This window comes from Sander lucioperca, chromosome 2, assembly GCF_008315115.2.
Source record: "Sander lucioperca isolate FBNREF2018 chromosome 2, SLUC_FBN_1.2, whole genome shotgun sequence".
Lineage (NCBI taxonomy): Eukaryota > Metazoa > Chordata > Actinopteri > Perciformes > Percidae > Sander > Sander lucioperca.
The window spans coordinates 439,502-461,651 of NC_050174.1; the positions used below are offsets into that span (position 1 = coordinate 439,502).

The 22,150-nt window shown below is 39.2% G+C and overlaps 1 protein-coding gene across 2 annotated transcripts in view; it reads right to left on the bottom strand.

Annotated features, from left to right (window-relative positions):
* LOC116053920 (phosphatidylethanolamine-binding protein 4) overlaps positions 1–21,339 on the bottom strand; it is an 83,254-nt gene extending 61,915 nt beyond the window's left edge. For both annotated transcript variants that reach the window (XM_035998922.1, XM_031305149.2), the window contains exons 1-3: positions 21,202–21,339; positions 18,993–19,096; positions 18,583–18,709 (exon numbers count right to left, since the gene is read on the bottom strand). In XM_035998922.1, coding sequence (XP_035854815.1) covers positions 18,583–18,709; positions 18,993–19,096; positions 21,202–21,204 — 234 coding nt within the window. In that variant the 5' untranslated portion in view covers positions 21,205–21,339. The remainder of the gene's footprint in view (positions 1–18,582; positions 18,710–18,992; positions 19,097–21,201) is intronic.
* Between the last annotated feature and the right edge of the window lie 811 nt (positions 21,340–22,150).

A 22,150-nucleotide genomic window follows, 5' to 3' on the forward strand; every position in this document is an offset into this window, starting at 1 on the left:
TTTTAACACTTGTCAGACATTCAGTCCAAGTGCAAGAGGGGAAGTACCTGACAGTTGGAAAAGAGAAGGGATGGAGCAACATTTCATTTCATGAGGTATCCTGATAAGTGGGCAGAAACACATCAGAGTTAAATCATTATGGTACAGCACATATAGGGCAGAGATGCATCTCTGCGAGAGCAAGTCATCATTGTGTGCTGTCACGCTGGTGTTAGCAGGCTGTTGTTAAATTGTTTGCATCAGATACATTTCCTTATGCAAACGTAGCTATGCAGAGTAAATGATCTTGTCTGCTTCTTAGGTTTGGAACATTATTGATAATGACAAACTGGTACATTCATTGATGCACAAGTAGGGGGCTACAACTTTCTTGATGCACAAGTAGGGGGCTACAACCTTCTTGATGCACAAGTAGAGGGCTACAACTTTCTTGTACATAGAGAAATACAATTAAATGATTTGTTTTCATTATTTGCAGGGTTTTCATTACCATAATAAGTCTTAGGCGCCTCCGTGTTGTTGTTTTATTGGTTGATTGGCCCATATTCGCAGTACGAAGCTCAGAAAAATCGGCATTGTTTCGAAAAAAGATTAAGTGGGGCCGCGTAATATTCCAGCGTGAAAGTACTTATGACAAAAACAACTAAATTTGAAAAAATATATTAAAAACTATTTGGAAAAATATATCTGAAATCTGAAATATTAAAATATTGAAAAGAAACGCCCGCTCAATGGTGTTTTAAGCCCCCCATCGTCAACTTCAAGGCAACGCTGCGACCGATGACTTCAAGGCACCGAACCTAACCTTAACCCTAACCCTAACCGTTGCCTAATCCTTAAGATGAACTGAACTGGAATTTGAGTAAAGGTGATATAACAGATGTATTTTATGTCTTCTCATTGGTACAATGATTAAAATGGCTGAATTTGTTAAAAGGGATAAAACGGTACATTGAAAGTGTTGTTGTTGTTACACGGGCGCCGCCATGTTGGAATTCCACAATCGGCTACGTCACTGGCATGGTAAGCAGCCATGGAATGTAAACAGTCTGAGTCTAACGGACATGGCTGAGGAAACGGAAACCAACAGGTCTAGGGGGGGTCATACTGCATTGCCCCTGGCTGCAGTAATGAATTGTATAGGGCTAAGGCAGCTGGGGTTACGATACATTTCCACAGGCTACCTTTGACAAGGAAACCAGTCCTCAACTCATGGCTAGCTGCCTTAAAAGTGGCTAGCCCTCCGACCGCACCTGGATTTAGAGTCTGTAACGAGCATTTTTTAGCGACAGACTATTTAGAGAGCTGTAATTTCGATTCAACAGGATCACTGGTGAGGGTTAAGTCCAACAGACTGAAACCTGAGGCCATTCCGTCAATGATCGATTTTTCAGGCTACAGTACAGGGCAGATAGACCAACGGCAAGACACTAACACCGATGCTATCTGCCGCAGAGACAGGGCGCTGAAACGCTCAAATCAGGCAGAGGACAGAGAGGTATGTTTAGCTGTTATCCAGCATGCTAGCAAGTCTACTAGGCAAAGGGCTGGATGTAACGTTGTTGTGACATACACAAAACACGTACATTTTCACTTACACGCACAAATAAAGCCTGACGTGTAGGCTTTATAACGTTCAACAAAACTGAGACTGACACACTGGGCATTCATTGAAATTGAGTCACAAAACCAAGCTAGATACCAAACGATCCAAGCACTTATGTCAAACTCCACAAGCTAGCGCTCCGACCATAGACTGTATAAATAAACCATGACTCCGATGATATCACAGATCAATAATAATGCGTTTCTAGCTGCTAACTAAACCACAGCGGGTCTGTAAACAGAATCCAATGTTCCTTTCTACTCACCCTGAAGCTAGCTGATGTCTCAGGGCACATTGTTGAAGCAGAGGGAGTTCAACTCACAGAAAAAGCTGCTAGTTCCATAATAAGAGGTATCTGTGCAGTATCCATTTGTGCAATATCCATCAACGACCACAAGGAAAAAATCTGCCAACTCTGCACTAGCCTAAAGTAAACGGCAAAACTCGTGAATCCTCCGTGCATCCGTCAACCTGGGGTGACATGCAGCAAACTTTCTTTTTTTTTTTTTTTAACTTTATTTATTTTGGTTTTAACATTTTGCGTGCAGCCAAAGCCCGTCTACGGAAAGCCGTTCCACTCCCTATTTAGCCCCATTGTACCTACTTTGGTTGCAGTTCCACCAGAGTTCCACTGGGGGTGATCACGGTCCAGTGCAAAATGAATGGGACCCTATGGAGCTAGACGGCTAAATTTGTCTCTTTCGCCTGATTGTCGTTGAGAAATCTCAGATTTGATTGTAGTTTTTGCAAGTTCAACATGGATTATAGGTCAAAAGTTGAATGAACGAGTACTTATGCCCTTTCGATTTGTTACAGGTTGAGTCGTTGTTGCCCATAACACGCTCTGCTAATGAATGCTGATTGGTCAGTGAAGGACTGATTACGATCGGAGATCCCGCTTGACGGCATCCGAAGCAAAACCAGAATGCCAGAGTGAATATTTCGGCGTGGTCTTTAAAACATTAGCAAACCTCTTTCTAGCACGTGTATTGACAGGGAGAGTCTAACCTGTCAGCTGTGTTGTCGATGCCTCGAGAGAAAAAAGGAAGTGACTCAGAGCTCGCCGTAAAGCAGAATCTCTGGCCGTATATGTGTATGACGTCATTGACATTTTAAAAGGCTTTTTAGAAGAAAAAAGCCACTTTAAAAAAATCTAACACCCAGCAGTGTGTATTTTCTTAGCCTCCCCTTTCAAATGCAACATTCAAATTACTAGACAAAAAATTATATCCTGGATTTTGAGGGGTATAGCTCCATAGAGTCCCATTCATTCTGCACTGGCCTGTGAGCGGCCCCTATATGGAACTCTGGTGGAACTGCAACCAGTTCAGAAGCCGGAAGTAACGAGAGAGTGGAACTTCTTCCCATATTAGAAATTCTTTGGTGCAGCTAACTTAACAAGCGATCCCATTGGATGAATTCGTCCAATCACATTTTCCATTTATCTGCCTCGATTTTCTAAAACGCACAGGACCTTTTCTATTTTCTCTAAATGTACACGCTATATAAGCAGTCTCTATTCCCTAAAATGCATAATATGCTTGGATACAATAAATGAGAGTGCATGACAAGTAAATGGTCCAGGTTGACCTCTCTGCAACAGATGGATTCAGTTGCAGTGTCCATGCTCCGGCAGCGCCCACACGCACACACCAGTCACTTCCCCCCAAACGATCCGAAGGTGGAGCCTGAAACAGATTGTCCTCCATGTGGTGGTAGTCAGACTCTACAGGCCTGTCCCTCACAGGCAGGTCCTACCATGCCAGTGACGTCATCGAAATTGTCAGCGTTCTAATACTAACAAACGTAATTTTTGTGTTGCTTAAAAAAAAAGCTATATTGATTTTTTTAATTAAAATTTTTAGTGTAATTTATTTTTATTTGTCATAACCAACACGTTATCAACGTTTATTCTTTCAGTTCAGTTCATCTTTAGGATTAGGCAGCGCTGCCTGGAAGGTGACGTTGGGGGCTTAAAACACCAAACACCGAAACGCCCTTGTTGTGTAAAGGCCTTAATACTTCAGCAACAATCAAGCCAAAGACTAGAAAAAAGTGAGAAAACCTTTGAGCTATGAACAGCTAGGTGGCGAGTAAGCTTCTGAGCACATTACACAGTGAACGTGGATATTTGGCTTGTCAAAATGATTGCTGTCTTAATTTGGTAGCTGATATAACAATCCCGCCAAAACTTGTCTTCATTTGTCAGAAAAAAACATTCATCTATGAAATAAAACAAAAGAAAACTTTACAGAGTCAGTTTAAAGAGGCCATTATTTTTTAGGCAGCTCTTTAAACTCTTATCCAAAGAAAATTAATAATGCTTGTAGCACGGACACATTGCCTTTGACCCCATCATGTCTGATTTAACTCTGACAGTCATTAAGCTAAATACCATGAAGGCAATACATTGACTCAGGCTTCATCTACAATGACCGTTTCCAAGTTTAAATTTACAGTTTTACTGATGCGATCTGGCAAAACGAATGCCCTGAAGCACATCCATAGAGCATTATGCCAAATTAAGACATTAGCAGCACTTGAGTTTGAACAAGACCTTTTAGCTGCCCGGCCTGTGAAGTGGTGTTTTAAGGAAAAACACATTGTAACCGTCACTACTCATTCTCAGATTTGGGTTGCGTCTGAAGAAAAGGTTAAGCACATCATCTATCTGAACATGCCCAGATCTGCAGTCAGGCATAAAGTTGGCGCCCAGATACATCGTGCAATCACTGTTTAAGGGTTGGGCATCATTTTGATTTTAACAATTCTGATTCCAATTCCGATTCTTCCTTTCGATTCCGGTTCTTATCGATTCTGGATTCCGATTCTTTAAGGGCTGGAGTTGAAACGGGTCACACGCTTATTTCACAGATAAAAGGAAAATGTTATTTTGTTTCAATGGTGATTCACAGTTTTCCCGGGCTTTTTCAACGTAAAATCAAGCCACACTTTAGAGCGTTGCTTACTGTGCTCCGTGGCTGCAACACAACAAGCGCCTGGAAGTACGCTGGTCGCTACGTAAACCAAAAGTTGCGCTTGTTAAATTTCGAACCGATGATCGGATTCAAAACCAAATTTTCCAAACGATTCCAATAACAAATTGGAAAGGGTTCTCAATGCCCAATCCTAATCACTGTGCGTCAGCTTTCTCATTATCCATACCTCTCATGACATTCACAGAAAGAAACAAAGCATCCTGCCAACACCTACTCTGCTAGAGAGCTCTTTCAGTTCAGCTCAAAAGCTGAGAGCTCCCAAACCTCCACACCACAGTGTGGGCAGTTCTGGCAGAGCCATGTGCCTAAGAACACTGACTGAGTGCAACAGTTGGACTAATAACAGAGCAAAATAGAATAAAATGGACGCACGGCTTGGACAGCTCCACAGCTGAAAAGCAGGTCGAATTCGGCCCACCTCTGTCTTATTCAAGAGCGAAACATGTCCACAATACATCTCAGGTCTTAGTGCCATGAGGGGCGTTGAGCTCACAGCTTCAGCCACTTCAGGGTAAAGCAAATCACTTTAATATGTTAAGAAGATTAAGCTGGATAAATGTCTAGATACATTTTTTGAAAAGCCACATAAATCTGTAGTGTTTTTATTTGGGGAGGGGCAGTATGTGAGTCAGTTGAGACGATCAACACAAGCCCACCGAAATGCAACGCGATTGGGTAGGGGAAATTGAGCTTATTTTGAGATTTTGCATTTTTAAGCTTCTTGAATCTAAGACCATCCCACCTCTTTCTTATTATTTTTAACAACAACCTTTGGGATAACAAAACTATAGAGAGAAATAAAAATAAAACGCTGGTCACAGTTTCATGTGCCACTGCTCTCCGGCTTAGACTTAAGACGCAAACACAAAGAAGAAGAGAAAGAGGTTAAAGTTGAAGGTTTTTAAAGTGAAGTACTCAAAGGGCTTTCAGGTATATAATTCAAGTCAAATTAATTGATTGAAGAAAGTATATTCTAAATACAAAATACATGGCTGACTTTTTTTTTCTATCTCAAGAATTAGCAATCTGAGGGTGTCCGCCTGTCAGCTCGTTGTGCTAGAAATTGAGTGTGAAAGCGAAAGGGAACAAATAATGTAAAGGGATTAACAAATCATTTGCATAACATTTTCTCTGATTTTCTCTGCTTCCAAACTACAGGATCGAGAAAAAAATGACAAGGAAGGCAGTTTAATCATCCCCCTGTTCTCAGATCAATCAAGCATCAATTGACCTGATTGCTGCTACCATTAGCAACAGCCTTTTAATGTCAAAAGCAAAATAAATCGCTGGTAAAATATCCTAAAAGTGGTTTTAAAAAACCGACCCACAAGGTAACTAAACAAGTTGGGAAAAGCAGGAATCATCTGATGAAAAGCATTCCCCGAAGAAAAACTTGAGTAGCATGCATTTGTGAAAAGATACTTTACTTTCACCGTGCCAAACGTGTATTAACCTGTTTTTCTTTCTCAACACGCTGTCGCTCCATCCAGAGTTAAGACAATAAGACCACTGAGGAGATGACGGGGATGGCATTATGGGGAGTTAAGCATTATGAGCAGCCCTGAAGCTGTTCCTAAAGAAGGTGAATCAGAGGATTGGGACACAACTGTAACTAAACCCTGTGCCGGACCACAAATGAGAAGCACAAAACATTTTGGGCAAAATGCCACTAAGCCAAGCATCTGGGTCTTAAGTAAACTTCCAATCATCACTCTTAACTTTGTAATTACTTAGTTCTAAAAGAGAAGAGGCTGTCAAATGTGAAATACCTCAGTTTGAAACAAAAGCACAACAGTAAGTGCTCAAGTGTCTGTATTAAAACTAGTTTTTATTTAAGATAAATTATAGAATCTAAAAGAAAGTTTACATTTCTACTACAAGAAGTCCTCCAAATCATACAGCAATATGTCGTTTAATCTGCCCTCTAATACGACCCACAGGAGCGTTTTTGTTCTCATATCTAAACCAGAGAACGTGGTTTTAAAACACGTCGTTAACATTGTGAAACTAGTTGGTGATGTTTAGGTATAAACACCTCTTATTGGGCGGCATTTTTATTTTTATATTCATATTTCACCTTTATTTTTACAGGCAAATCATTAAGAACAGGTTCTTATTTACAATGACAGCCTGACAAGTGGCATAGCCACTTGGGGAAAGGGAAGAGGGCTAGATAATAAATACATTAGAAATACATACAGTTTAGAAATTACATAAAATACAATTTGAAATACTACACAGAAAACAATACTTACACTTATAACGAGATAAGTGCACAGGTACATGGGTGAGTAAGAGAGGGAGAAACCATTCAAATATTTAGCTGGGAAAATGTATTATGTAGAGAAGCAACTGCATATGTCCGTGAACAAGGATGAAATTATGGTTTCGAAGGATGAAATGGAAATTAGTTTGTCCAGTTTGAGACTCTTTTGCAGAGCATTCCAGTTGGGAGCGGTCTTGTAAATTGCTCAACAAATTGTAACAATTGTTCATTTTGTAGTAAAAGCAGTTGGTCAAAATGTCCTATCCCATTGGACCAACATGCAATAACAGACATTATCTACATCCTCGTAACCCTGAGAACTAAATGAAATACTTACTCACAATTATATGTAATCATATAATTTCATTATATTATAATTTCATTATATAGTGCCGTGAATCAGTAAAAACGGTTCCCGTACACAATTCTCATTGGGTGAAGTGGGACAGTAAAGCTTCATAATTTTTATCTGTACATGTATATACTTCCATAATCAACACTGAGCTCATCATAAGCAAGTATGAGATTACAAAATATAGATTCTGTGGTTATGACACTACTCCCGGGGGCGTGGCACACCATATGCAGACACAGAGAAGGTAAGTTAAATGACAGTGTTCTCAGATGAATAATGTTAAGGTAAAAAAATAAACTGATGGATAATGAACAATAGGTTAGCTATGCCGCCCCACTATTAGTTAAGTTTAGAAAAACATCGGTTTCAAATCAGACGTTACTTCACTTTTGGTTACGCATGTGAGGCTGAATGTCACGTAGCTCCGTTTGTTTCGTAAAAAAAACCCTCACCTTTTTACTTTTATTTTGAAATGGGAAACAAACCCCGGTCTTCTGGGTTAAAGTCTTGTATTTGTTCTACCCATCCACCACCCCAACCTGCACCCTTACTTGGCTAATTTGGCACTCTTATACTTTGAGTGTTTATACAAGAGGCTGCAGATGTCTCCGTGCTGGACACATCACATTAATAAAATGTACAAGTTTCTTACTGTGCCAAAGTGCGACCGAGTCTTCTTCCAGCTCTTACAATGATTCCCTGGTAAATGTTAGCTTTCTGTGGCTCGTATAAATAGAAATTTAATCTTGTATGTTTGTCTAAGTATCCACAGCAGCAGATGCACTTCCCATGCAGATTATGAATCTCTGTTTAAACAGATCTTGCCGTCAATGTATATGAACTGACAAGATAGAATTTCTGTGTGAATACTGAATAATAATCAGGAGGCACAGGTTCAGGTTTTTTATTAAAGACCTGCTCCTTTCCTAAGTCTTTGCTATTGCCTCTGTGCGAAAGAAGTCATGTGTGGTGTTGTGGTGGAAATATGTGCACCCGATGCAGACATCAGGCTGTTCTAATGAACATTTGTACATATTGCTACGAAAAGTAATGCACTGTAATTTGTATGTACTCCACGTATTTATTTATGTATGCGCCACATTGACCCGCTGCTGTATAAGACCGCCCTGGTCCGCGTAGGGAGGGAGTTGGGGTGGGTGGATGGTTCATAAAACACACGGGGGGCGGTGGTGGGGCTTAACTGTAACGGCCCCAGAAAGGACCAGCACCGCTCGGTGCTCTGTAGCCGGCTCACAGTAACCTTTTCCCAGCTAAATTTAACTGTAAAGACGGCTAAACTTAACTGTCACGTCACCGGCCACCGGTATCATACGAACCCGTTGAGAATGAGTTGCAGACATTAACTTTTGCACATTTTCTTTCAACAATGGACGGTTACATTTTATGACTTTGATAGTGTGCTATGTGAGTAAAATTGACCTCTCTATCAACACTAAAAAAGTTCTCATGTATTGAAGCAAATAAACTAGTCTTAAGAATATCAGGGTCGGTTGAATCGGCTTTGCATGTTGAACCACCTCCTTTAGTCAGAGCTTTTGCCAAACACTGAAAATCATTTTCTCCAATACCGCTGCCTGCATAGAAACCTGACCATTGTCATCTGTAAGAGCATCCCAGAGCTTTCTTAATCTGTTCTTATCCTCCCATTGATAATACAATACATTTTTATGGTAATTGAAATCACATTTTACTCACAGCCACAGAGTAAAAAGTATAGCTGCCTGCCTACGCTCTTCAACCAAATGTAAGGTGAAGGAATACCATGCTGCAACAGCAGGGGTACAAAAAGGGTCGCTCCAAAAAATGTGTTTGTGTATAAGCGAATGCATGGGTGAGTGGAGGGGAGAAGGTGAGAAGGAGAAGGAGATGAGAGAAATAAGAAGGTAGGGCTGTGAAATTAATCAAATTTTTATCGCAATTTCGATTTCGGCTCCTAACGATCACAAAAACAATGTAATTGAGAAAAACGATTATTTTGACCATTACGTTTTGCAAGTAAACTTTTATTTTGTCTTGTGTTCTGAAGGGGAATTCAAAAAGTTCAACAGGAAAAGTATGAAGGGAAATTTCACAGTTCAATGTGTTTTCACTGTTGATTTGTTTAACCATTTTGGATGTTTTTTTAAGTTCAATAAATGCAACATCTTTTCAAAAGTCAATGAGGAATCCCGTTAAATAATCATCATTTCAATATTGACCAAAAATAATTGTGATTATGACTGCTTCCATAATCAAGCTTCCCTATAAGAATAAGAAGGTATAAAAAAATATTGGTCATGAGATATACAGTAGATGTGTCAGGCGCAATATCCTTTTGAGTACTTCTGCTTGCACCTAGCGGTCCACGTGCCGCAGCGATGCTTCATAAAGTGCAAATTATTATTCTTCTGTGTGGAAAGTTGGCTTAGGTTTATTGCCTCTCTTCATTCCACTGAATATGCATAATCAATCCAGCGCTCCTGCTAGCAGAAGGTTGTAAATCTTTCCTCTTCAGGAAGCTTGCATGAATCATATATGTTGTGTAGTAGTGGGCAATGACTGAATGAAGCGGGACACGGGTCAGCTTAACAGGGTGTTATAATGACAAAGGGGAACATTAGCTAAGGAAATAAAGTCACTGAATCTCAGCCAAACGCGCTTATTTAATCCAGCAGAGCCAAAAACACCCACCTGATGACACTGAATATGCAATTAGATGGATATTACAGAACATGTTTCACTTGTTGACCCTCAAAGGATCAAGTAAGCGCCTTGTCTGTTCATCTTAATATATATCCTTGACTCTCAGCTGACTGAGACCATCGCCTACTGGAAAAAAAAAACCCTCTCTTTGCACTCTCACATCCTCAACATGAAGACCTATCAGGAATCCTGCATGGGTGGACATGTAGGCTTTCCTAGGAATGACATGGTCTGCTAAAGAGGAACCCCACCCTCGCTTTCTCCGGCATGCCAACACAGAGGAGAGTGGGCAGCGCTGAGACGGCAGCCTGCCGTGGGCACTGCCAGGCTTAAAGCTGCCCTGTCGTCATCAGAGGCTTGCAGAAAAGAACGCTGAGATTCACAAAAAAAAAAGAAGAAAAAAAGAGGAGGGGGATCGTTGCATTTAAATCCTCTCTCAACGCCCCCACATGTTTTAGCAAAGCATAAAAATCATTCACAGAGAGAGAGAAAGCGAAAAAGAAAAAGATAGAGGGAAATAGAGAGGAAACAGCTATTAGCAGCAGTAAGCAAGCTCAAGAGATCATAGTGAGGCAGCTCTAATCGCAGTAATGGTTTAAACCCTCATTCCATCCACCAGATGCAAGAAATGTCTACCAAAAAAACAAGGCTTTGAAAATCCCCCATGTCTAAGAATGTGCCCTGTGGCTATGGTCCTTACTAAAAAAGAAAAAAAAAGAAAACAACAACTCCAACTCAACTTTTGGAGTAACTATGAGGTAAAGATAGCTTCTGTGGCCTGTGTTGTTTACACCGACTACATCGAGGAATGATGAGAATGCCTGTATCAAAATAAAGGCTCAAAAGTATTTTAAATTATCTGTAGCGTACATTAATGTCAAACATAAGAATGCTCTAGTGGATGCACATAAGACCAAACTCTCTGCCCTCTAATATAAGTTCATTATTTAGTTAATGAAAAAAAAGAAACAAGATACATCACTTTTTATTGAGTTGACTTACTTTCCAATAAACCAGAGCACGTTTTCCTCCCATCCCTGAATGCTATTTGGAGTAGCCAGACCCTCCTTCAACGCGCTTTGGAGGAGGGCCTGGCAAACACAACTAACTTGAGAAACCATATTTCATGTTTCTTGTATTAATCATCTGTTCATTTTAATTATGGATCATTACGAGTATGATATGTTTTAAAAGTAGCACGTAGTCATACAGCAAGAAAAAATAAATCACATAGATCAAGGCCGCCCAGTTTGGGGCCTGCGGGCCAAGTGTTTTGGCCCGCCATGGATTTGACATGCTCATGCTTAGTCTCCTCTTATTTAAAAAGAAATGACTACGAAATGTACATTTTGTGTAGTTAAAAAGTACGTAATCTGAGTTTAACGGCAATGTAAAGCACAGTGCTGGTAAACTTCCCATTTAAATTAAATATGTACGTTTTATCTACAGAGAATGGCAAGAATTACGGTATTCTTTAACTTCGACATTTATTTTTGGCCCGTGGCCTTCCATCCAGATACGTTTTGACCTTCATATGAAAGAATTTCTGATGTAGATAAATAACAAATGTTGACGCATTGATAATCGTTTTATAACCGCATGGTAGCCGTCTGAATCGATTCTCATCCTTCCTAAAATCATTGTCATCAGGCTGTTCACAGAGTACATTAAAAGCTCAATCAAACACAAAGTTCACGATGGTTTAAGCAGGTGAAAGCTCACTAAAACATTAGTTGCACACCTGGATGAGCTGACATTTAACCAAATATATACAAAGCGTTTTAATCCTTTCTAGTTCAGAGTTCTTCTTTGGTTATTTTCGGAATCTTCTTAATTTCCACTTTTCTTTTATGATGTTCTGCAGGCAAAGCTTTATCTGTTTTCTGTCATGTAGCCAAGTTGTTTGGTTTTTCAAAGAGCTTCTACTAACATGAGAAACTCATGTAGCCCTTCATCTCTGTGAAAACAAATCCTAAAAGCATTTTGGCACTTACAGCAGATATTGCTGTTGAACTGAGACACTATGAGCGTATATTTTTAACAGGACATGTGTTACAGTAATACATCATTTTGCCATTTAGAAATGACTTTCAGCAGTCCATAATTAATCTGCATCTTCATAAAACAATTAATAAATCAACAGTCATGTTGCTGCAGTCTAATGTAGGAAAATATCTTTTGTACAGGTATATCAGGATTTTACTAAAAATGAAATTGGATGATGACCAGTGCCAAGCATCTTCTTTGTTTACGTGATTCATCAGGGAGCTGACTTCCTGACCAATTTATAACACAGGAGAGTGATTTTAACTTCTAACTGAAGATATTTATCTTGTGAACCTAGAAGAAGGTGGGTCCAATTAAAGCTTTGGCTCCTCACCTCTAGAAGTGTCTTCAAAAGACTGAAGTTAACAGATATTTCTGGCTCTTACTGAGAAAAGTCATCAGGTTGTGAGACTGGAGCAAGAAGCTGGGTTTTTCAGCTCAAACATTGCCCTTAAAGGGTAACTACCATTTTTTTCAACCTGGACCTTATTTTCCTATGTTTTTGTGTCTAAGTGACTGGTGGGAACAACAATCTTTGACATCGGTCCAGTATTAAGCGAGATCGCTGCAGCGGCGAAACAAGCTACAATGTAAGTTATTAGGGCAATTGTCCAGCTTGTATTTACCTTCACAAATGTGCTCGTTTTGCCGTTGACAGGCTCAGATTAATATTCTAAGTGTCTGACAACATTATGGAAAGGATCCCTTCAGAGATAGACCTTTAAAACCTCTTTGAGACCATTCTGTTTAACCAGAAACAGCTCTGAAGTCACTAGCGCTAAACCCACCAGACTCCATTTAAAAAAGCAATACTTTTAGCGTGTATAGAGCCAACATATTTTCACATATAAATCAGTAAACTATGTGTTTATTTCAACCAAAACTAGAGTTTGATGGTTGGAAAAGTTTAAAGATGACCCAAAACGGCTTTTCATAGTTTTATTTTGTTTCTGTCGACTTTGAATGAAGTGTATTTTACGATGCTTAAATTACTGTTTATTTACATGGAGTCTGGTGGGTTTAGCGAATGCAATTTCGTTTTTTATGTTTAAAAAAGGATCTTACTCTTTAACAGAAAGGTCGATCTCCTTAGAAATCCTTTCCATAATGTTGTCAGAGACTTAGAATATTAATCTGAGCCTGTCAGCGGCAAAACGAGCACTTTTGTGAACGTAGATACAAGCTGCGCAATTGCCCTATTAACTTTCATTGTAGCTTGTTTCGCCGCTGCCAACTGCAGCGATCTCACTTAATACTGGACCAATGTCAAAGATTATTGTTCCCATCAGTCACTTAGACACGAAAACATAGGAAAATAGGGTCCTGGTTTAAAAAAAAAAAAAAAAAACGGTAGTTACCCTTTAATTTCCACAAAGACACTATTCATGAGGTCGCTGTGCTATGTCATTTTGGATATTACAATTAGGACTACAGGTCAAGAAAAGCTGGTGAACATTTGTTGCTCTGCTTGGGTATAACCCATTTAATTGGTGTTTAATCTTCAGAGAATTCACTGGCATTTACCATTTATTGCAACTAAAATTCTAATCAGACTTATATTATGCATTCCCCTTTGAAACACTAGTTGTATCCTTAAACTTTAAGCCTTTATTGTACAAACATGGCACAGTATTTCAAACCTTCACCAGGAAATGAAAACGAAAGCTTTATCTTCCAGAGACTTCTAGTGTTGCAGAGTTCAGAGGTTCATTTATTAATTATCTAAGTGACTTAAAACTTACGTGGCCACCTTCAGCACTCTGTACTTCAAACTAATTACAATATTTTCAAAACATGTCCCCATGAAATAATATGGTCAGGTCTGCTTTCATTTCCAATCCGTTTTCCATTTTGAACTTTATTTATGAGACTAATTGTAACCAAGTCATGTTGTAACAGTTTAGTCCCATTAGCCAATACATGTCCCACTTGCTTTTGAGGCTTCTGAGTATAATTAGGATTTCTAAAAATGCTTCACACACACACACACGCCAACTTAAGCTAACACATAAGTTTGAGTGTCGAATCACTGCTCTGAAGCTTGAACACAGAAATCTGCAGTTTCTGTGGCCCTTTGCTTTTGTTTTTGGTTATGAGCACCTATTTAGAGGCGAGTTTATGGGACTACTGCCCATTGCGCTCCATTACAGTTACTCAGCAGGCATGCATCCCGTCGCAGTAATGAAGTGGGTGTTGCAGTGGGTGGATTTGAAACTGAGCGGCCACAATTCTGTATTGTTGCTACTGGGTACAAGGGCTGAGTGGCAGAGAATAGCAGCAGCACTGGCAGCATGGCACAGGGACAGAAAGCGTGGTGGACAAACGGACCAACCACAGAACCAACGGCAACAATCTGATCCTTCAACAGTGTGCGCTTACTTAAGTGTCAGGAGAAATGGAGAATTACATTTCAAAGCCCAGTAAATAAAGTTTGTATTGATTTAATCTAACGTGTAATCTGTTTTGCTGTCTGACACGGATTCTGGCAATAAAAGAGAATCATGTAAGACAGCATTATAGATAATACCACCATAGATCAAATGGAGTTTGGGCAAGAGAAGGGCAATAGATCATGTTCAAGCCAGACTGCTTAGCTCTGGAATTCATAAACTACTTCCTAAATCGAGGTGGCTTTCAATTTAAGTTTTCAATTTACAGATATAGGATTTGGTGTGCGCTTGATGCAATTTCATTGTCAACTTCAGCAGAGGTTCTATAGATTGGGAGCTGTGTCTCTCTCAATTTGTTGCTCAACAATAAAAGAACATGATCCACTGAAAAATACAAAAATAGATAAATGAATCTTACACATCTGAATGAGGCTCTGTGATAATTTTTATATCTGGCATGATGAGAGTAGGTATTTTTAGAGGAACATACTACATGTTAGCTCATTGTATTTGTGATTGTTAGGAGCCGAAATCGAAATCACGATAAAAATTTGATTAACTGCACAGCCCTACAGTGTTTTCCCTCGCTTTGTGGAAGACTTCGGTGCGTGTATTTGGCGGGGGGGGTTTAGGCGTCCTTTTCTCAAGAAAATGTTACGTTTTTCAATTATTTTTTTTTTTAAAACTGCAATTTTCCCATACATTTTGTGTCTCTCGTGGGTTTTTACGTCTCCTTGTAGTCGTGTTGCGTCATTTTTGTTTTCTCTGGAGTTGTTTTGTCTCTCTGTGGTCATTTGGCATCTCTTTGTAGTCGGTTTGTGTCTCTTTGTGGTAGTTTTGCGTCTCTTTATCACATCATTTTTGGACCAATATTATCTCCATATCTGTGTCTAAAACACTGGAAAAGCTAGAGCAGGTAATAAATAAATACCACTCAAAAAAGCTTAAAGACAAAACATGCAAAAGAAGTCCAACTACAGTCATTAGATCTGAGAAAACTCTTTTAGTTACATTCATTTGGTTTAGGTGCTGCCCAAAACGGCTCAGGTGCTGCACCTAAATCTTTTAATGGCAGGGAAAACCCTGCTACATGCCTTTAAGCTCTACTTGATTTAAACATGTTTCTCTTTTCAGTTTATGCAGTATAAAACTTATTTATGGGTAGTAATGTTAATGCCATTCTCTTCTCAAATGCATTTCCTTTGTTTTATCATCACCAAATGTCATTCTGACATTGCAGTTTATATATTTTAAATCATATTTAGTGCAAGCATAGTATGGATGTCTTATCTAAATCTAATATGGCACTCAAACTTCAAACTGTAGTGTTACTGCTTTACTTCCAATGACAGCCTACTCTTTAAGATAAATTAAATACATGTAGCTATATATTTTAATCTTAGGGTCGTGGTTTTCTCTTCAGTCTTTATATAAATAAGTAATTCATTCAGTAAACCACTGAAGAATACTGATTTATACATTTGGTGCTCTTAAGCACGCACTGCTTTGTTCTGTCTGCTGCAATTTAATTTAATAACTGTAATGACACCGAACTGAGGATGGAAATGTCTAAACAGAGATTACGGAGATTTATCAGTCAAAATAAGTCACTGAATGAAGAACGTTACTAATGACACTATTATCTTCTCTACAATGTATGTTATCTGACGTTTTGGATAGTATAAATTGTGGATAGGACATTACTTTGGTTTATCAGTAGTTCAGTGAAAGACTTACAAGTATGATGTGCTAGCACCACCCTCTGGTGACAGAGATTACTACAGTGTATCAGTAATCAGAACAGGTAATGCAGATAATACAAAGTGGCACAGAAGCTCAAAGCCAGAGAGAACGGCCTGACATTTTAAAGTGCTCATATTATGCTCATTTTCAGGTTCATAATTGTATTTAGAGGTTATATCAGAATAGGTTTACATGGTTTAATTTTCAAAAAACACCATATTTTTGTTGTACTGCACATTGCTGCAGCTCCTCTTTTCACCCTGTGTGTTGAGCTCTCTGTTTTAGCTACAGAGTGAGACATCTCACTTCTGTTACATCTTTGTTGGGAATCACACATGAGTAGTAGCTAGGTAAGGACTACTAGCCAGACAGAAGCAGAGTATGAGGGCGTGCCCTGACAGTACCTAGGTAAGGACTACTAGCCAGTCAGAAGCAGAGTATGAGGGCGTGCCCAGACAGTACCTAGGTAAGGACTACTAGCCAGTCAGAAGCAGAGTATGAGGGCGTGTCCTGACAGTACCTAGGTAAGGACTACTAGCCAGTCAGAAGCAGAGCATGAGGGCGTGCCATGCTAGCAGCTAGGTGAGCATTATAACGTGTGTTCCAAAGTGACCACGTTTGTCTCTGAAGTAAAGGCTGGACTACAATAGAGCTGTTTGGAGCAGTTTGTGAACAGTGTTTTCTGTTGGAGATGGTAAGTCCCTTTGGGGTGGACTTTGGGCTTTTTCACTTTGGAAGCGTATAACGTGCACAAAAAAGATATATAACACAATAAAGGAAAGGGAAAACACCAAAAAGCATAATATGAGCACTTTAAACGTTACTGAGTTCTTATTTCATGCTTATACTTTTAAAGAAAAACGCTGTGAACCTTTTGTTTCTTTTGACAGTAACGTAAAGCCTGTTCTGTTGAGGTAGAGATGCAGCTGGTTTGATCTTTTACTGCACTCTAGTGTTAACAATAAGCATGTGCATGTTTGCCAAATAACAGAATATACACAAAGACAACATTTCACACTTAGTACAATGTCAAAATGTACCCTCTTTGAGTTTCTTTGTTTGATGGGAAAGACCTTTAACATTAACCTTTTAAAGTCAAGTAAAAAAGGTGTTAAACACTGTAAAAATGTAATTTGCAAAACTCTAAACAGATCAGACCATTTCTGACAGTTAATGCCGGCAAGATGTTTTTACACTCTGTGATATTTTCTTGCATTGAGTATCGTTGTACTGACTGGTCATTACAGGTATAAAACACTTTAACAAATAGAATTACTATTCAAGAAAGCTATAAAAGTGTTTGATAACATTTCTTTTTTTTTAAAACTCACATTTCATCATCATAACATTCTAAAAAATATAATTTTTTAAGCTTTGAGAATTTTAAAAGTTTCAAATATGTTTGTTTTTTAAGGCTTTGTATGGGCCTGATTACAGGGGACAGAGAGGTGTCATATATTTGACCACATCTGGACAAACTGTGCTGTCAGTAAAGATAAGTAAATATTGGCATAGCCGACCACGTGCAGTAAGGGAGTGCCCTCCACATCCTACTTTTAAGACTCATCTCAAACAATGGCTCAAAGCAAAACAATAACTGTGATCACTTTTAACTTGACATGTTGCATAATGTATTTTGTCCTCTTCTACTTGTCTATTGTATCTATATCTTGCTACTTGTAATGTTCTGTTTTTGTTACCTACAAATGTTAATTAGCATTCTTGCTAACTCTGGCATGTTGACATCTTGAATTTCTACTAATGTTCATTAAAGTGCTCTGTTCTCTTAATTCATCTGTTCTATCAAAGAAAGAAACAAACAAAGAAACAAAAAAGGCAGACACAAAGAGATGAGGATTTCCTTTTAAGAACTGTAAATCTGACGTACCGATGTACCAATGGGAGTCAGTTTAGAATATGTCAAATATATGTGTGTTCTGTGACAGTTCAGTCAAGTTTTTAATAAGAAAAAAGTGGTAACTTTTCTCTTATTAAATAACCCACAGTTGTTTAATTATAATAACTGTGCATGTAAATACCGGCCTACTAAAACTATTTGATTACTCTGACACGCCACAACACACACACACACACACACACACACACACACACACACACACACACACACACACACACACACACATGCACACACACACATGCACACACACACACACACACACACTAATCCTAAAACCAAGTCTTAACCCTCAAACAGCCCTTTAAACTTGTGGGGTCCAGCATTTTGGCCCCACAAAGCTGTCGGGACCCCACAAGTATACTGGACTCCTGGTTTTTGGACCCCACGAATATAGTTAAACAAGCCCACACACACACACACACACACACACACACACACACACAGAGTTGTTTAATTATAATAACTGTACATGTAAATACCGGCCTACTATAACTATTTGCTTACTCCTACGCGCCACAACACAAACAACACACACAGACACACACACACATCTTACTGTTTGTGCTCCAGGGAAGTATACATTTGGTGCATTCCAAACTGTGCTCATCTTTTCTCGAAGGTCCTTTGGAATTACGAGGCATTCATCAACATCCAGTTGTGGATAGACGACCTCTAGTCCACCACTTTATTGAAAAGACATAAAAGATTAAACTCAGGCTGCGGTTTTGTATTACATTCTGTATCGAGGGCAAAGTGAACAGGATCACACCTTTAGATAAACACAGTTAACTTATTTAAAAAGGTTCCCACACTGCCATTAGCAGATGCTCCAGTGCAACATTAAGTGAGCAAATAAAGCTTCAGTTCAAACCCTTCCATCTTTACCGGGTTACTTTTATGTATGGTTTACCTATCATTGCAATGACAGTATGATCACAGCTCCCTGATGCATTATGGGTTACTTACTGACAGAAAGAAGCATCCAGAGAGCTCAGGGCGTCTGGTGTTGCTTCCACACGGTAAAGCCCCAAAACACAGGAACATAAGACCAGAAACGGCACCGGCACAGCCTGCAGAACAACAGTGTTCAGTTTCAGTTCAGATTCCCAGTGAGTTATGTTGACAACGTTCACATTTGCAAGCTCTGCTATGTGCGTGTACCATATTCTTCCACTGGCAGCACGACTAACATGGCAGTTAATCTGTGTGGTATATGTTCAACTGTTCGGAAATAGTTTGTTAAGACACTTCATTGTTCAGAGAAGACTATGGACATGGCTGTTTTATTGTTTTTTTGTTTGTTTTGTTGTGAACTTGAATGTCATCTTCTGTGAAGAAGACTACAGTTACAAAAGAGAAACTAGATGGCAGGTTATAGATATGTTATTGTTACACTATGTTGTTAATAAATGTTTTAAATTTGACAATGTAGTGTGGTACATTGAGAACAAAGGTCAGATATTATGTTACATAAAAGTCTAGTCTAAAAATGGCATAGCAACCTGTGCTTTAAAAATAAAATAAAATGTAAAAATCGAGAATCGTGACCTTAGAATCGAAAATGTAATGTAATCGAGGATTTGGAGAATCATGACACCCCTACTACTGACGCAACGATACTTTCAGTGAGTGTCCGAAATCTTTCGAAATTGGTCGTTCCCAATATAGTTCACTATTTAATAAACACTATATAGGGAATAATGAGTGAGTGAATGAGGGAACGGTTTCCAACACAGCTATAGTTTGCCTTTAACAAATACTGCGCCCCCCTGCGATTTGGATCTTGCACTAGTCCATACTGTGATTTCGAAAAAATTGCAATTAATTGTGCAGCCCTATCAAGGAGTCATTATTTTCAAAAGACAAATGAGTTGTGTTTGTTTAAATATGCTAGATTTAAATAGTGTAGCCCTTTGCCAAGTAATTGCCAAGTACGTCCTGACAGTCATGGTCAAAGGAGGTTTTTCACACTAGTCATGTTTCCATCTAATTGTCAAGCGAATCAACTGGTTTAGAGCGAATAAACTAGACTACACAAAGCGTAGTTTCGTCACAAGTTGACGTTATGCATGGTTGTAGACTGCAAACCGTCTTGCTAAATCAAAGAGTTGAGAAGCGAAGTTTTTTGGCTAAATGGAGAGACGGAGCATTGTACCAGTTGACCGCCTGTGCAGAATACGGGGCTGTGGCAGAGACATTTGGTGTCAGCAAGACAACCGTTCACCGATTGTCTTTGGATGTGAGATGGTGTCACACTTTAGTCTTTTCAAAGTCTTCTAGTGTCTTCTAGTGTATGGTAGGCATACACTGACACAAATTAGACCACCAACCCCCATTTGTCTCCAAGATTATGTCCCAGGGTCTGCCGTCTGATAGGGTTTTTGCTTTTGGATATTTTATTACATCGAGTGTACAGTACAGTATGAAACCCATGACCAACACAGCCACACAATATGTCATTGTGTTACTTATGGATGGAATAATAACGTTATAGTGACAACAAATTATTCCCCTTTGCTGGGATCCCCCTGGAACCCCCTCATGACCCTTTGCGGGTCCCCGGACCCCACTTTGGGAACCACTGGACTAGACAACACATCAGCTACACTACTCTGCAGTGATGAGAAGAATTCTAGTTTACTTAACAATTGGTCTTAATTGGTCAATGTCAATGTTAAATTACAATATTCAAAAATGTGTGTCACGCGCGTTAATTTACTCCAACTGAAGGGGACAAGCGGCAAGACATGTATTACGTGCTGCTAATGCGTTTCTATATTTAAAGTTGAACTTAATAGTAACATTGGCTAACTTCCTCTTGCAACAAGAGAGAGAGGGACACACAGCGCCCTTTCGGTATCATTACTTTCAGTTATTTATTCCATGGTAACTAAATTATCTATACTAATATTGAAATGACACAAGAAGACTCGTGAAGACAATTTTAGACGTAGCACGTTACTCAAATTAGCTTAAAGTTAGCCTGCACCTGCTTTTAGCTTGTTTATTATACGCAGTGTTACTGTAGCCTATCACATAACGTTACACGTCCAGACGCTATTTTTTCAATGTTTCAAGTGTCAGTTGAGACGGAGAGCAGACTTTAAATTAAATATCACTGCAGAAAAACTACAGTCTTCGTACGGTAGGTGCATTCATTTTTAAATAACATTACCATCTCTCAGAAGAAGTTGTCCACTTGTGTTTTGCTGCAGGTTTCCTCTTCTGGTTCGCGCGCAGTTGTTGCTGCAGCCTCTGCGCAGTGCACGAGCCTATAACGTTACCTACTGACCTGTGTTGCAAAAGTCAGAGTTTAGGAAGGGGTGGGGGACATTTACCTGGGTTTACCTGTGAACAGCCCCTTATGCATATTCAGTGAAAAGACCCCTACCACCGCCAACTCTTGCTCCCAAAACAATAGGACATACTTTTTTTTTTTACATTTCAAATCAATTTTATATAGGCTATTTACTGAAACTGAACTGTATAAAACAATGGAGCAGATTAAAGTGTTTGTGCTTGATACATTCCTAAGACTTTACACAATCGCCTGAAATATATTTTACTTAGATAGTATTGTAGCTGAACTTGTGCTGCATATAAAAGTCATGGTAGGCATAGGCCTACTTTGAGATACTGCCTAGATTTGTTCAACTTGACAACAATATCAGTCAGAGCAGGCCAAAATCACTACAGGGTTAAATTTACAGAGGTTTAACTTTTAAAATGGCTACCTTTTTGAGATGGATTGAGCAAAAAATAATCAAGTTAAGGGACAGACTCATCCCAATTGAGTTGTATGATGTTGCTGAATTTCTCTTAAGATTACGGTTCAGCAAGGAAACTGTTCTGGAGCTGTCAAACATAACTGTGAAAGGATTGCAGCTGTAACATCACTAGTCTATATCAACAACGTTTATTTTCCGGGATTGTTCAGTTGCCGCCCGAAATTCCGCTGGATGTCCCTCATTTTGGCCAGATGTCTGTTACCGTCCATTTTCTTTGTGTTGCTACTTTAAACTCCGGTGGATTAATGAGGACTATGGTTAACTGCTCCTCAGATCTCTGCAGGGTAAATCCAGACAGCTAGCTAGACTATCTGTCCAATCTGAGTTTTCTGTTGC